We start from the raw sequence: 17,355 nt of genomic DNA, 5'->3' as shown, positions 1-17,355 counted from the left end.
AGCTTTTGTTATCACCAGTTCAAAGTAACTGTAAATATTTGGAAACATATTCAATTCATTTGATTTTCATCTCCTAATTGATAACGTTTATTAGCCGATGAACATTATTTTATTTAGTACTTAGCATTATTTACTTACTTCTTAATGTTAAGCATAATGCATATAAATACAAATAATAATTATGTAGACCATAAGAAGAGATTTTAAATATTTAGTTGGTGACCAAAATGTGACATAATTCAATAACATCATTTTCTTAAAGACGAATTGGAACTAAGCTCCCAAGGATTTAGGAAATTCAAATTGAAAGTGCTCTGAAGTCTTAAAAAGACATTGAACCTTCAAGCTAATGTCTTAACCGAAGAGTAGATAGATAGATATAGTAGCAAAATATTCCGTATCAAAACTTTAATTTAAAAAAAAAAGGAAGAAGATTCTAATAACTCTGCCATTTATAGAGTTACAGTTCTACCTACTTTGATATTGTTGTTTGGTTATTTTAATTTTTTGTTTTTTTCATTTCTGAAGGATGGAGTGAGGTTTGATGGCTACGTACACAAAAAGTGCTTCATTTAATTTAAGCGCCTGCCATACATTTTGTTAGCCCACATATTTCACTTGGGCGCTGCAGCGTTGCCCGCTACGGGGAGCAATGATAAATAGAGGGGTGGGGGAGGGGGGGAGGTATGTGGAAGAGGCAGAGGGGCAGCGGAGGACGGTAGCTACCTTCTGGCCCATGGCAAATTATTCACAATTTGTCATTTGTCTTTGATTTATTTGCATTTTAAAGGCTTTCAACGGCGACGTCGACAACGCCGACGTAATAAATTTAGCTGGCTGTCTACCTTTTGCTAGCTGTCGGCAAATGCTTATTTTTGCTGTTGCGTTTTCTTACTCTTATTTTATTTTATTTTATTTGTTTTTTTTTATTTTATATTTTTAGCTAAGTATATACATGGCAGATATATGTGTGTGTGTTTGTGTATATATTTTAGACTTAAACACAATTTGTAATACTTACAAACGACATTCAATTTCCACATGGTCTCCAAATAGAGGCCGTTCACATTTGGATTTTCCGCACGGCATGTTATCGATTTGCCATCGTCGTCTGTGGTAGGCACAAAGCTCAGTTCTGAGCGTGTCGAGTTCTTTGATATGTCGTCCTGGAAAATGTGTTTCTGCATTAATTAAGTTTCGGCCCTAGACGAGTGAGAACCTCCCATCCCCACATCCCACATTCTCCACTTTCCCCGTCGAAAGTGTCCTGAGGCGCAGTTCTTCGTATCGTTCTTTGTTTTCTTTGTATGTCGGTATGTGTGAAAGTGTGAGTGTGTGCTTCTTTTTTTTGCAAATTTGTCGAAATATTTTATGTTTGCAATTTAAAATTTATTGCTGCATACTTTGGGTTTTATGTGACTTGTGTGGGTATTATAAATTTTATAGCGACAAGCAACAGCAGCAACAACTACAACAACAGCACATAATTAGTTGTGCTTTGTAGTCGTAATTCTTGCTGTTAGTTGAACGGGTCATAAAATTGTTCATTTTTAACAGTGTGTGTTTTTGTGTCCTCCCTGGCGGCCAGACGCCAAACTTGCGAATGTAAAAGGCGTGATATATGCACACACACAAACACATTCCCTGGGAACGGAGAACACTTGTTCGTGGGTGTGTTGGTGCTTCGATTTTAAGTGGTATCGTTCGTAGGTGTTGAATGGCGAACAATTGGCGGCTTGCTCTGCCATCGTAGCAACCTAATTTTTCGAACAACAAATATATACTGCAAGCAACAAAAAGTAAATATTCATATAGCTGCCACGTCAAATAGTCGAAATGAAATTGTAACTAAAAAGAAACAAACAAAACATACATTAAGCTCACAGGGGATTATGTAAAAACTCTATATTTACGAGGTGTCTCTTACTGCCTGGAAGGCCATATGCAAAGTATATTAAAGATGGAACACGATAAAGTAAGTAAATCAGACAAATCCCTAGAGTTTAAGTGGAATATACTTTGAAAAAAATTACCCAATCGAATGGAATTGAACTGAAATAAACAAAAATAATAGTAGGAAAATAATAATAGAAAAACTTGATAGTTGGAAAGCATTAATAATTAAGCACTATTATAAAATTAACTAGGATTAAACTAACGCGGCTATCAACCTGCAAAGTAAAAGTATATACTTTAGAAAATAAACAGAAAATGATGGCGATTCTGTAAATTTCAGGACGATTTTTTTCTGAGATTAGGCTAGACTAAGAACTGGGCTTTCGTAGAAGGGTTTATTCTAATAGTAGATATAGAATAAATATCTTTTATAGTTTCAACACTAAAATACTTTACTTGCTCACTTTAACAGATATATTTGTCTCTTAAAACTGTCATCAAGTAGTGACTTACTTAAATTTAGCTTAACACTGTTCTTGGAATAACATGTTGAGGCACTTGCTCTCGTCTGGGCTACACTCATTAGCAGCAATTCGGAGCGAGAAACTCGGCACAGTTTGGTGTGTCGTTGGCCTCAAGCGTTAATTAATGCTGTGCCCCATTTGAAGTGTTCTAGGCTTTAGCTTATATTCGAAATATCTGCATGTCTGGCAATACGGACACATACACACACACACAGATAGCACCCACAACGCCCACACATTAGAGGGAAACTAAGGCACCAAAAGGCATGTTGAACATATCTAAAGGCCAGTCTGTCTGGGTGGCTGACTCTCTCACTGTCTGACTGTCTAACTGTTTGGTGTGTGGGCTGTGGACTGGGCAGACATTTTGCCGCATTACGGCAACTTTAGGCAACGTGAAAAACTACTGAAAAACATTTCCGGCCTTTAAAGGAGTGTAGCTGCAAACGGCAAAGCAATCAGCGACGGTATGCATAAGCGACTAAATGCACATATGTATCTATGTAGGTATGTATGTGAGTATGTGTATGTAAGGCGGACAGACATGGACATAAACAACAACAGTTTTCGGTTCCGGAGCGGGAACGAGCTTAGAGTTGGCATGGTGGAGGGGCGACGACAACGGATCGGCGCAAAAATGAATTGCAACAAAATTGCGCTAAAACTCCCATAAATTTGTATAAAGTTGAAACAAGAAACAAAAGCACAGAAAACAAAAGCAAAAAAAAGAAAAACGAATATAGCTAAGGAAAAGCGTGGCAAATGGAGTAAAAAAAACCAAGAGGGACGTCTGAATATGTTAGTGGGCGGTGTGGGGGATTGTATATTGTGGAGTTTATATCACATTATCTGTGTTTATTCTAACGGTGAATGTCGAGTGTAGAACGACGAGCGGCGAGTGGCGAGTGTTAGCCACACCCAGGGACAACAAGTGGGTGTTGCCAAACTCTCCTACCCTGATAAAGCAACGGTTTATTGTATGTGTGTGGCAGACTGTGCAAACACAATAACTTATCGAGCTGGTGTATGTGTGTGTGTGTGTGGTAGTCAAAAGAAAAGTGTTGGGCAAGTTACGTCAATTGCGGTCATGTGCGAGTCCATTGCAGTGGATGTCACCTCCGACTGTCTGCAGTCTGTCTCCCAGTCCCCTTTCCCCCCATATCTCGCCTCTTTCGCCACTCTCCCCTACTCACTTTTGTGCGTCGCAGTTGACGTTTTCCCTTATACCACGTGATGATGGCATTGGGACGGGAACCCGACGATTCGCACGTGACTTCATAGCGTCGATCGGCAATCATTGAACTGGGTGGTTCCAGAATTTTTACGGTTAATGGTTTTACTGCGAAAAAACAAAAGCAATCACATTAGCCATTTTAATATTGCATATTGAATAAAAATGATATAATGTTTTCTCTTAAATATAGGTTTTAGCCAAAGTGCAAATGCGAGGAACGGAACATTTTCATATTATGTTGTTTCCAACAAGTTTTGTAGAAAATAAAATTTTAAAATTACCTATATCACTTTTATCGATTGTAATTTAATTTCGTTTTTTAACTGAACACATTAGCTATGTAAAAAAAAAAGAACGTCTCAGAAAACTTTCACATGAAATAATTTATGGTCACTATTCATAATGCCCTGTTTGCTACTCGTTTAACTTTTTAAATACTTGATACTTTGCTCTGCTTCTGTCTATATATATATTACTCAGGACTAACGGCCGTTTCAACAGCTTTGAGGCGCTTAAATATATATGACTTAAATAATGACGTTTAATGACCGTGCAAACATTGCAGTTGCTGTTTTTGCTGAGTCAACTCCCCAAGAGTGCAGTTAAATGGAGCGAGGTTATCGTTGGGAGTAACGCCCCGCAATTCATTCGATTTTTGTAAACATATAATTATTTAGCGGGTTATGCTGTGAGCCATGAGTGGTGCTTAATGCCGACAATATCGGGAATGTTTTATCATAGAAAATATTCAATGGGACATGTTTATGTTTACAGAGCATGCTAGTTGTTTACCCAATGCTTGTACTATGGTTATTGAATATAAATTTAATTAACGGTGATTTCCACAACACATAACTTAATTTTGGTGACGAACGAACCAAAATCGAATTGGGCCTATTGGTTTTTTCAGGTCAAGTGGGTAAGTAAATAGCAAATTGATTAGGGGATTGGGTTGAATGGGGACTTACGGTGCATATCGAGTATGAAGCTCTTCTCCTTGGGCTTATCTAATTGCGTATTCAATGCCTGACATGTGAATACGGAATTCAAATCGTTTCGCTGCACCGATGGCCACAACAGTCGATTCTCGATAACATCGCCGGAATTGTGCTCGTTTTGATTGTCGACAAGTAGTCCATTTACGAGCCAGCGGACCTGTGGTTGTGGTCGACCTATGAAATGCAGTACGATAAAAGAAAAACAATAGTTATACACATATGCATGGGTGTATGTGTGTGTGCGTGTGTATGTATGTATGTATAATGTATGCAGAGGGAGAGTAAAGGGCGAGAGGGAGTGCAAATTAAAAAGTCAAGCTGGCGCAAAAGGAAGACCAAAGCAAAGCATAAGCAAACTTTGTGATATTTTCATTCTCGGTCAAAGTGCGGCTTGAGGTTTATCTTTTATTTTCTCTTTTTTTTTGTAGTTTTTTTGCGATTGAGCATTCTCTCTTTCTTCTGTTGCTCTCTGTTGTTTTTTCGGCCAAAGCTTTTAAGGAAATTAACAGGAAATTGTCTAGCCGGTCGAACGGATATAGCCATGTGTGTAGCAATAGCAAAAAAGATTGGGTGGTACGGTATTGTACGGTGGTACGGTACGTGGGTATTGGGGAAGGTTGCAATGGGGTTAAGTTAGCTAGTTGGGGATTTACTTACCGCCCACTACACGACAAGTGATAACAATATCGTCGCCCTCCTGCTTGGGACCCAATTGTGTGCCATTTAGTTGACGACCCCAACGATCCAGTATGAGGGGCTGCTCCGGAAGTACTGGAAACGACAACAATACAATGGCAGATTGATAGATATAGGTATCGGTATAGGTCTATATGTACGGTAGATTTGGCATTGCGAGTATTACTACTCTTCACCATTCTCGATACTCACTTATTACCGACAAATTGAAACGGAAGCTTTGCGTTTGAGCTGTGCGAAAATCCACACGACAACGGTAAATGCCTTGATCATGACGTTTGATATCCTGCAAAATATCATAGACATTGTATATTATTGGATTGTGTGCGAGTGTGTGAGAGGAAACAGATGATTAGCATACTCACACGCACGCACAAACACACACAAAACAGACACACACGAACACACACACACAAGCACAGCAACACCCACAAAACATGCGAGTCTCGTTCTGGCCATGTAACATTCAATTATTGCATGTCACCTAAGTCCTACAACTCTGTGGTCTGAGCCGTGTGGCCAACTATATCGAATCGTTAGCCAGGCAATTATGCGACCAAGCTGTTGTAGCCCAGTTCACTCTCGGTTCAGTTCATTGTGGCTAAGCAGTTGCCAATTTGCCAATTTATTTCTTTTATGAAGATTTCAATGTGTCATTTGCCAGATGACAATTCCGTTACGATCCCAAACAAGTTTCACACAGCTTTGCAGCCAACTTGTAATTTGTATTTATTGTTTAATCATTTTACTTAACCCAAACGGGCCAAAAAAAACATATGCATATTCATACAATTAATGATTATTATAAAAATTAAATTGGAGAAACATAATATAATAATTAAATAAATAAAAGATTGTAATTTTGTTAATTATTGAATTGCTTCACGAAAACGTTTTGAAATTCCTATTAAACCAATTTTATTTGACACTCTACAAAAATATATATCGTATATATAAAGAACTTTCTTGAATATAATTTATACATATATTGCTTAGTCTTATTTTCACAATAATTACAATAAACTTGAAGATGAAAATTAAACTGCCCATTGAAGTGTTACGCATTAATAAGCAAACAATAAATCGAATGCATTTAAATCAAACTTATATATAAACTGCCCATTGAACTGTTTAGCATTAATAAGCAACCAATAAATCTAATGGCATTTAAATCAAACGTATATTATACAATCGCCTATAAATGCAAATTGTCAGACAATTGAAATGCATTTAAAATTAATTTATAAGGTCAACTTAATTTGTCGCTCATAATTCAAGTGAGTTACATACATATATATATATACATATATGTATATATATATATATATATATATATATATATATATGTGCCTGGCTGGCATTATTAAGTTGATGCAACCGCGAGTGGCAAATTCATGTGAGTGTTTGGCCTGCCTCTGCGTGTGCACTTCACATCCATTTTCAAATGTTGGTGCGGGTGTTTGTGTCTGTACATGCACCTCGTTAACGTGCAGACAGAAGAACACCCACAGCCCGCCACAAACTGGAAATTGTCCAAGGATTCACACAACAGACGATGTAACTTGAACGCGGAGCCAAGCCAACTTGCCCTTTAAAAGTCAAGTCTGTTTGCGCGACGAGGCGTTAGTTCAAGTATCTGCCACACTGTGTCTACACATGTGGGTGTGTGTAAGTGTCTCTGCGTGTGTGGGTGTCTGTGTGTGTGTGTGTGTGTGTGTGTGTGTGTGCATTGCATGACAATAACGGTAAATCAAGTTATCTGTAAACATGCAAGACATTAATAAACATTTCGCGTGCGCGAGGCAATTTAACAACTTTTGATATCTAAATTTGTTTTCGCAATGCCTCAGCCGAAGTCGCAGTCGCAGTCGCTGTCGCCGTCTCAGTCGCAGTTGTGGCAGCCGTAGCTTTCTACCATTATTTAGCATTCCTTTTGCTACCAATATGTGTTTGCCTCTTCTCCTCTTTCGCCTTTTTTTGCAATATGTTGACTGCTATTGCCGCAGACTTAATTTTTTTGGCACGCATTCGCAATTCCAGTTGCCATTTTCAGCAAATTGAAAGCACTTGCAATGCATTCGAGAATTTTGGCAAAAATTTAAAAACGAAGAAAAAAAGCACATGGAATATGGCATACCATTTTGGTTTGGAGTATATTTTGCTCTAGAATTTTCGTTATTTTATGCAGCATTTATTTACGCTGCACGCAAAATTTTCTATTCAATTGTTTAACATTTCAGCACTTGTATTTGCATTTCGCATTTGTTTATTTATTTAAAATGTGCACTGCTATTTTTTCATTCATTGATTTTTCTGCACTTTCTTCAAGTTCACTCAAATTTAATGCAATGTTTGAGGATTTGATTAAAGTTGAGGCCTTGAAGTGCTTACACACAAACGCGTTCAAAATAAATGGACTGCGGATGTGAATGTGTGTGTGTGTATGTCTTGGGCAACCATTTGAGATCTTACCTTAATTTCCAAAGTTGCTGGCTGGGAGTCAAAATGAAATTTGGCACGTGAGCCAAAAACCTCCGGAGCTGACCAATGTCGGGGCTGCTCAATGGCCATATTATCGCGCACATCAAAGCTGGAAAAGAAAAAAAAGAGAGATAGAAAGAGGGCTTAAATAAATTTCTGCTAAGAATTATTATTATTATGCTGTCTTATAAATATTTCAGTGAGGCGAAATTAAATCAAGTTGAGATAAATTCTTAAGCACACAGCAAAAACTAATGAAATCCATAGGCCACATAATTCACTGCTCGTTTTTATTTTCATTTGAAAATTGTGCTCGAAAATTAGCCCCATCCATTTTAGCCTGCTCATTAGACGAGAGGTGACCCAGACAAAAAAAAAGCCCCTTTGGCTGCCAAAATTAAATTTATGGGCTCGCAGATAACCACTTTTTTAAATTTCCTTTTTCTTATTATGCTGGAGTGCATTTAATGCGCCAAGTTTTACCTAACAGCTGCAATACTCACGCAAATACAGAGAAGGCCATAACCATAACACTTCAGACCTGGCTAAATGCTGAGTGCTGCAGTTTGCTTTGCAGTGGGCACCATTAAGATGACTATAAAAGTTTCTGGCAATGTTTCGCCTGAAACTCGAACTTGCTAAAGATAAATATATTCTCTTCACACACATTCAACCTTATTTGCTATTTGCTTTAAAAATAACTATAGCTTCAAATCGAAATAAGTTTAAAAAAACACACAATCCATTTCATATCGTGTAACTGTACAAAGCCAAAAGCTATTTAAAAAAAAAAAATTAACAAATGGTTTGCATATGTTAGTCACTATCGGAATTTCTTAATATATATTGATTGATTTGATTCACTTGAAATGCAAACAATTTATTATCAGTAGCGGAATCTGTCGATTTTGTGCTTATTGTGTCGTGTCGGTCAGATGAAGATAAATTATCCTAGGGAAACATGTCTTATGCATCCCGACAAGGCTCAGAAAGGAGTACAATAGATCAAACTCGGTTGCAGTGCATGAAGTCCCCAAGAAATAATTATAATTTTATTCATTGTATAATAATAATAATTTAATTTTATAGTAACATACTAAAGTCAGAATATCTTTAAAAATAAGCAAGCTTAGATATATAGTTGTTTACTTCTACAAACTGTAAGATATTGTTGTGAAATGAAGTTATTCAATGTATATTTCTTAAATAAACTACAGAAACTATAGGTTAATTATACTAGTTTCCATATAGTATAAGTACTGCATTGAAATCCTATGAGAGCACTTTGATTGTTTCTCAATTTCTGACAGCTGACAGTTGTTTAAAGACTGGTGGAGCAAAGTTCGCATCGGCGTTGAGTTGCGAGAGCAAAGTCAAGGGTCCGGGGCCCATTGTGTTTGTTGTTTTTATTGTGGCAGCCACTTTTCGTGAGCCGTTGCGGCAAGTGGCGCGTTAAGCGCCCTTTTGTATGCAACACGCAATAATTTATGCGGGCAACCAACGGCAAATGCTGCCAGCTTCTGCCTCGGCGTCGACGTCGACGTCGGCGTCGCAAAATGCAACAACTTAATTGCTGCGTGCCAAGCGGGCGCCAACTCAAGTGCAACGCAAGCAAGCATGAGAACGATAGAGATAGAGAGTGTATGAGAGAGAGAGAGAGAGAGAGAAAGAACGAAGGCAACGTTGATCCAATTTTGTGTAGCCCACTGCGCTGCCATTTTAATTAAAAACTAAAAAAATGTATAAAAATAAAAAACAAAAAAAAAACTGTTGCACTTGGCTGCAGAGCCCGGGGCTCGAGAAAGTGAAATGCTCTTGGGAGGCGAGAAAGGGGAGGGACGCATGTGTCGGGCGAGTGGTGGCTAAGTTTAATAACTGTTCTTTGGGGCCTATGCAGCAAATGTTTATGACCAAATAATATGCTACGTGAACCCAAGTAAATTGAGTGTAATAAAAATGGTCAAAAGTCGAAAGAAAATCATTTGGGTACTGAGGTTGCCACTTTTGAGTTTGATTGCTTTTGTTCATTATGGTTAAAAATGAAAAAAAAAAAGAAAAACGGTTTTGCTTGCTTAAATCGGGAATTGTAGCTATTTTATATAGCATTTAAATTAGTATTTGTAGTTCTCTTAAATGATATTTATGCATGGATTAGCTCTTAAACGATTCTTAATTTAAGTGGTCTGAGTATAGAGCCCTAAGCGAGTGAACATAAAGTATAAAATATGACAATTTTCATTTTATTGGCACAATGTGTTAAAATTTTGAGTACATTTTTTGTGAATATGCAGCGCTGTATAATAAATATACGTTTTATAAATATTGGCCCTGCCAAACAATTGTTTGTGGTACATGTATTTACTTAAAATTGTTGGACACAGCTGTCTCGGAGTGTAGACTGTGCAACATCTGGATTGTGAAGTATGAACATAGATCATATAGGGTCAACGGACTGCAGAAATAAGATATTCTTATCTAGTTAACTTGCTAGCAGCACTTAACACTTGAGGTATATGGCAAGATATATGGCCAGAATTTCCAGCTGTAATATTAAATTTTATATGTGGAACATATACTTTTGTTTTTTTAAATTAAAAATTGCACTTCAGTATAATTTGTGTTGCTAGAAAAGTTGGAACAACAACACAACTGCTACGTATTTGTTTGGCAAAGCACTAGAACTGATATCTTTGATTGATATATTGATATATGATATGGAGAATGATGATTGAAGCGCCTGTTTGCTCAAGTTCATATTATTGATATTAATCATTGCTTTCGGGATCGTCATTTACATTCAAATTGCTCTCATCCGGGTTGTCCGGACTAGAGCAATTTGGATATAAATGGCGATTCCATAACGTCGCAATTGAGAAGCCATCGACTAGAAAAGTGGAAATTGAAATGGAGCAGAGACTGCCCGTCTACATTGAAGATGATGCAGAGAAAGAGCTCGAGCTGAATTAGGTAAGCCAAAGCCACTGCACAAATATAATTAAATATTTTTGTTGTTCAGTATTAACTATTATTCTGTGTAGACAAATTTGACAAAATGAAATGCCTACCCTGACGTTGAAATGCGTAATACGTAATTAGTAATTTATTATGCTGGCTCAGACCCCCGAGACTACTGCCATATTCCAGACAGGGCTTTGTCTTGACTCATGCACTTTGCAGTTATAGAGTTGCCGTTGGGCATAGTAGCAACAACCACAAGAGTCTTGGTCAAGCTTAGCAGCAGCTTAATGGCTAAATCCATATATGTAAAAGACATTCAACGCCATTTATCCACATAATTCTTGCGGCTTTTCGTCTGAGGTTAATTAGTAAATTAGGTAAACATAATTAAGTTAATTTACTGTACGCCTGTGACAACAAAAACACACACAAAAGTTAAAGCGCACATCCAAACAAAAGGCACACTTATCAGTTGGCAGTCAGGTGCAAAAAAAAAGAAGAAACTTACACATACACACACATCCACACAGCACAACTTTAATTACAGGTAATGCATATAGAGGGCCTGAAAATACCCCTTGATGGAATTCATTCACATTTGTAGTAATCTAAGAAATATTTTATTATTGATACTGATAGCATTCATAGTATTTTTTTGTATTTGCAAGAATCTGTCAGTCTATATTTTATAAATAAATGAATATGTTAAGTTAGATCAAAATGTGTTTTCCTTTCTCAAACAATGCCGCTTTGCAGGTATTTATAGGGTATATGCAAAAATATTGTAGCATACTTATGTGCGACGTTGGGCCACACAATTTAAAGGGCAGCTGCTCTCAAGGCTCGTTTGCATTTAATTAAATGCGTATAAAAAGAGAGACACACACACTTAAAGAGTGAGTGAGAAGGACAATAAGCCAAATGAGGCAGTCCCCACGCACTAATACACAATAACAATAAGAAGAGAGAAGAGAGCAAGATAGAGATAGTACTCACCTATATAAAGGTATTCCCGCATTATCACGAAACCATAAGACCATATAAACATCATGCAGGGGCTCGGCAATGGGGCAGGGTAGCGACACTGATTTACCCTCGACGGCATCAATGTCCTTCGTTTTCACTGTACCGATTGTGGTTTGTGGATGTGTTTGCCATTTAGTAGTTGTTGTCATTGTCGTTGTTGTTGTTGTTGTTGTTTGTGTTGTTGTGGTTGAACAAAGTTGCCGCCATTTTATTTTGGGGGCCAGGAAAATTATGTTGTCACGGTTTATGTTGGTTGGTGGTCAGCATCGTTGCCCGGTTCGGATGTTCACATGAAAATAGAAAATAAATGCGTAAAATTTGTTAATTAAATGCTGGTTCCTTTTTGGCATGCGTGGCCGTTCTCTCATACACATATACACATCTAAATGTATATGTATATATAAAGCCTTCTGCAGCTGCAGTCTGGGGCTTTTCGCAATTAAATGTTGATGCCGGCTTAATTTCAACGTAATTACAAACGCGCTGCTTAGAGCCCGCTTTATTTATTTATTATGCATGTGCAAATGCCTGCGAAATACTTTTAAGCCACGCCCACCATTTCGCCCACCACACGCCCAACCGATCCGATCCGACGGGGACAACGACCAGCTTGAGCGAGCACAACGCATTTAAGCCCTTTTCGCACAAAATCTGTTTGAAAACAAGCCCGAAAGCCAAGCATAATCAAAATGTGCGTTATGCCAAACAATTTACTAAGCTTCAGCTTGCTACACTTTTGGGGCAAATAAAAAACTTTTTGAATTTATAAATATGTAAATGTTACACACAAGTTGTTAAAATTTATTTGTGTCTATAGCTTACATGCAAAGTATCGTGGTTTTTTTCTATATGAATTTACATTTTATAAGTAGTTTAGAGTCACATTTATAAAAATGTGAAGTCTGCAGTCGATAAAACCATATATCTCACTCATTTTTTTTTAGACTAACGTCTTTGTACTTAATTATTCTTGAAAATTAAGAATGCTCATTACCATGATAAATAACTGAAAGTACCACAAATATTTAATAAAATGCAATCTTAGTTATTCCATTTGAATTTACTAAGTGAGCGTATATTTTAAATAAAACGAAAGGGCTAATACGGCATTTATGAAAATTTATTTGCATTCAAATACAAATATCTCAGAATTGCTTACTGAAAAAGAAAATATTTATGCAGTAACATTTATATATTTAATATGCACAGCTCTCTTTTATTCGCAATATTTGTTATTTTTTTATCTGTTATAGATGGCTGCACTTTTAGCCGCAACAACATTTTGACAGTTGAAACAGTCAAGCACCAACAGCTATCAAAAGAGGTTACTGTTCTTTTGAATACCCTCTAAAAATGAAAATATTAAATCAGTGTGAAATAGGTTGAGTTGTATACAAATTATTTGTGACCGTAAAATATATTTTTACTAAACTTTGCAAGCACAAATTGCACAAAAATTATATATTTCGAAAAGCCAACGATTTTTGGCTTGTTGACTTGGTAACACACATCAGCGTTCAAATGAAGAACAAAGAACAAATACATATGCATAAATCTTTGGTCTAAATAAATGTGTCTGCGTTGATAATATTTCGTATCACATGAAAGTAAAGGCAATAAAATATGTGACTCTCTAACACAACCCTGGCTGGGTACTTTACGTCAAGGTTTTTGCCATTGACTTTATGTGCAAATATGAAAATATTTCATTTCATTGCCACAATTCGTCGAAATTTGGTGTCAATTCATTGCGAATATGCAGCGCTGAATAATAAATATGCGCTTCCATGCCAAACAATTGTTTGTGGGTTGTGTGTTTGCCTAGAATTGTTCGTACAGAAATATAGACACAGCTGCCAAGAGTAGAGTTTAAATTGCAGCATGTGCGGAGATCATATGGGGTCTACGGACTGCACAAATAAAATGTCTTTATCTATTTAACCAAAGATATATAGCAAGAATTAACTTCAACTGTAATATTAAATATTAAATAAAAAATATATACTTTTTCAAAAAATTAAAAATTTTACTTCAGTATAATTTCTGTTGCTAGAAAAGTTGGAACAAAAACATTATCAGCACGACGAAATTCGATTAGATCCCAGATTGAGACAGCGAAAAGCATTCACGATGAACTTGACTCGGGTGAGTGGAACTTGGAACAGTTAAGAGTTTATTAGCGGAATAGGTGGACCCGAGAACTAATAGCTCTGAACTAAAAATGAAGTTGCCTTAAATCTTATCACACTTATCAACAATGATACTTATTGCAGCCGTTACAAATTCAACGTGTTGCGCTAACCCAAATGACCAAGAAACAAATCGGATGTTCTCATCTGCAGAACGTTCTGGTCACGACCATAAAGAAGCGTCAAGTGAAGCGCCTATTGCGCAAGTTCATATTACTGATCTTAATCATCACCTTTGCATCGCTACTAATCACATTGATCGTCGAGAAACGTCTGAATTCGACGAATGATCCGGACGAGAGCGATTTGGATGTAAATGGTGGTCCCATAACCCCGGCATCCCGTACGGCACATGTGCCGACGATACGTTGGCACGCACGGCCGCCCTTTCAGCACCGGACTTCAGTACGTGATCCGTTGCCGAGTGAGCCACAAATGGAGAAACTGGAGAAGCCAGAGATAGTCAAAATGTTTACACTGCCATCGACAGAGGGCGAGCGCAGAGATTGGCATGACTATAAAGCAATGGAAGCGGACAAGTTGCGAGTAGGTTTTGGGGAGCACGGACTGCCCGTACAGATCGAGGATGCCGCTGAGAAAGAGCTCGAGCAGAAGGAGTACCGAAGGAATGGCTTCAATGGGTTCATCTCCGACAGAATCTCAGTGAATCGCTCCGTGCCGGATGTCCGACGCGAGGAGTAAGTGTGATTTGTGGCTGATATATTTTTATGTGTTAACACAACTTCCCCTCTCTACCGGCCCAGATGCAAGACACGCAAATACCTGGCCAAGCTGCCCAGAGTGAGCGTGGTCATCATCTTCTACAATGAACACTTTCAGACGCTTCTGCGCACCGTTTACAGCATTATTAATCGCACTCCGACGGAGCTACTGCAGCAGATTGTACTCGTGGACGATGGCAGCGAATGGGAGACGCTAAAGCAACAGTTGGACGACTATGTGGCCCAACACTGGCCCCATCTAGTTGACGTGGTGCACAGTCCCGAGCGACAAGGCCTGATTGGTGCACGTCTAGCTGGTGCCAAGGTGTCTATGGGTGAAGCCATGGTCTTCTTTGACTCCCACATTGAGGTCAACTACAATTGGGTAAGCCAAGGCAATAAACTCAATGATGAGTGAAAAGAGTCTTAAAAGCACAAGCTGGCTTAACAACGATTCAGAGTAAGACGACAATAGGCAAGGTAAACAAGCGTTAATCTATTTATAGTTGCCACCGCTATTGGAGCCCATTGCCATCAACAATAAGATAGCCACGTGCCCCATTGTGGACATCATTGATCACAACAACTTCGCGTATAATGGCGGCTATCAAGAAGGAAGTCGCGGTGGCTTCGATTGGCGCTTCTTCTACAAACAGCTGGCGGTGCTACCCGAGGATAGTGTGGACAAATCTCTGCCGTATCGCAATCCAGTGATGATAGGTGGCCTATTTGCCATTGCCAGCGAATTCTTCTGGGATCTGGGTGGCTACGATGATGGTCTTCAAATTTGGGGTGGTGAGCAGTACGAACTGAGCTTCAAGATCTGGATGTGCGGTGGCATGCTGCTCGATGTGCCCTGCTCCCGTGTCGCACATATTTTCCGAGGTCAAATGGATCCGCGTCCCAATCCGCTCAATTATAACTTTTTGGCAAGGGTAATTAGTTAGAATTGTCGGATTCGGCATGTCACATCTTGCTCACTTTGTTCAATATTTGATAGAATCACAAACGCGTCGCCGAGGTTTGGATGGATGAGTACAAGGAGCATGTGTATAGACGGGATCGGACAACCTATGACAACATTGATGCTGGCGATTTGACTCGGCAGCGTGCAGTGCGAGAGCGTTTGCAGTGCAAGTCCTTTGACTGGTTCATGAAGGAAGTGGCGCCCGATTTCCTTGTTCACTTTCCGCCTGTTGAGCCGCCCCCCTATGCATCGGGTGCCATTCAGAGTGTAGCCTATCCAAACTATTGCCTGGACAGCATGGGCAAGGGCTGGAAGCATGCAGTGGGTCTGTTCACTTGTGCTCAGAATAAAAAATCTCCCCAGGATTCTCAGAACTGGGTGCTCAGCATGCACCGCGACCTGCGACGCATCGATCATGAGTGCCTGGAAGTACAGGATAGCCATGTGAATGCCACCGTCTGGATGTGGACCTGCCATCGTCAGGGCGGCAATCAGTTCTGGTATTACGATCGCGAGAAATATTGGATCGTTCATCGCCTGCACGGCAAGCAATGTATGGAGGCCATCGTGGAGAACAATGTGGCCAAAGTGTGCACCAATGCTTGCGAGGAGGGTAATGTGCGACAACGCTGGAACTTTGGCCTGGTCAATAACACAATGCTCGATCACTTCTTTGAGGGCTTGTAACACAAACTAAGCTTGTAAGATTTTCATTGGATTGAATTGGAGCTATTGTATGGTATTTCTAACGTAATTTAACTATTTTATAGTTTAATTTAACTAATTAAAGTTGCTAAATAAAATTAAGACAAAATTAACTGACCCTTCAGAACTGAAAATTTTAACAACTAATTAAACAAATTAGCATGCCTACTGTGGATCGGCTGGGGCGTCAGTTCCAAACGGGTCGACATACGGGCCATAAAAGCTGGACTTTTGGCACAGCTTCACGAGTAGATTCACTGACAGGTGACCCTTAATTTCTCCCAGACGTAATCTTCGTCCCCAGCAGGAGTTATTTTTGCATACAAGTTTCACTCTCTCAAATTTCAAGAGAGAAAAAAGAAAAGAAAGCGAAGAAGAAAGAAAGAATCTCACTAAATTTCACTCACCCACACAGCAAATGTGAAATCGATCTACATTTAACTAATGCTGATACAATATAAATACAAAAATGAGGAATATTGAACTTTCATCAGAAACAGAAAACTTATAAATACAATTTATTGAAAACGAACAAAAACATAATTATATTTCTAAGTCCAGACTAAAATATTAATATCCGCCGATAATCGCCGGCCTGCAGGGGTTCTGTCTTGTTTATAGTTTTGTAAATGTTGCTACAAAATGTGGAACGTAACTATTATCAGCACGACGAAAACGACGATCAGAGCGTCGTATTTGTAAAATCGGAGAGCACTCACTGAGCTACACTGAGAGCACTCACGCTGAAGTTGAAGCGGGAGAGTGGAACTTCGAAAATGTTTGTAAGTTGAGTAGTCGGGCCAAGGCACAAAAACTGATAGCTCTGATTGATATTGCAGAATGATGTACACAATAAGCGAAATGAAGTTGCCCTCCACCTTATCACGCTTATCACACAAATCAAATGGCAATTAAATTAATGGACATTCGTCATGCCACGCGTTGCAGCGGACACCGGT

General features: G+C 38.7%; 2 protein-coding genes across 2 annotated transcripts in view; one reads left to right on the top strand and one right to left on the bottom strand.

Moving 5' to 3' along the window:
• Positions 1-17,355, bottom strand: part of LOC6562545 (neural cell adhesion molecule 1-B) — an 80,394-nt gene that overhangs the window by 31,240 nt on the left and 31,799 nt on the right. The window contains exons 2-8 of the mRNA XM_001987925.3: positions 11,784-11,910; positions 7,821-7,938; positions 5,541-5,634; positions 5,310-5,423; positions 4,623-4,826; positions 3,614-3,759; positions 1,022-1,166 (exon numbers count right to left, since the gene is read on the bottom strand). Of these exons, the coding sequence (XP_001987961.2) occupies positions 1,022-1,166; positions 3,614-3,759; positions 4,623-4,826; positions 5,310-5,423; positions 5,541-5,634; positions 7,821-7,938; positions 11,784-11,910 (948 nt within the window). The remainder of the gene's footprint in view (positions 1-1,021; positions 1,167-3,613; positions 3,760-4,622; positions 4,827-5,309; positions 5,424-5,540; positions 5,635-7,820; positions 7,939-11,783; positions 11,911-17,355) is intronic.
• LOC6561385 (N-acetylgalactosaminyltransferase 4) lies at positions 13,928-16,435 on the top strand. Its single transcript, XM_032735974.2, has 5 exons — positions 13,928-13,958; positions 14,087-14,700; positions 14,767-15,109; positions 15,231-15,659; positions 15,725-16,435. The coding sequence occupies exons 1-5, from the start codon at positions 13,944-13,946 to the stop codon at positions 16,376-16,378; spliced, it is 2,055 nt and encodes a 684-aa protein (XP_032591865.2). The 5' UTR covers positions 13,928-13,943; the 3' UTR covers positions 16,379-16,435.

The sequence above is a fragment of the Drosophila grimshawi genome, unplaced genomic scaffold (assembly GCF_018153295.1).
Source record: "Drosophila grimshawi isolate 15287-2541.00 unplaced genomic scaffold, ASM1815329v1 contig_1377, whole genome shotgun sequence".
Lineage (NCBI taxonomy): Eukaryota > Metazoa > Arthropoda > Insecta > Diptera > Drosophilidae > Drosophila > Drosophila grimshawi.
The sequence above is the reverse complement of the archived record's forward strand: the minus strand, read 5'-3'. Positions and strand labels throughout refer to the sequence as shown.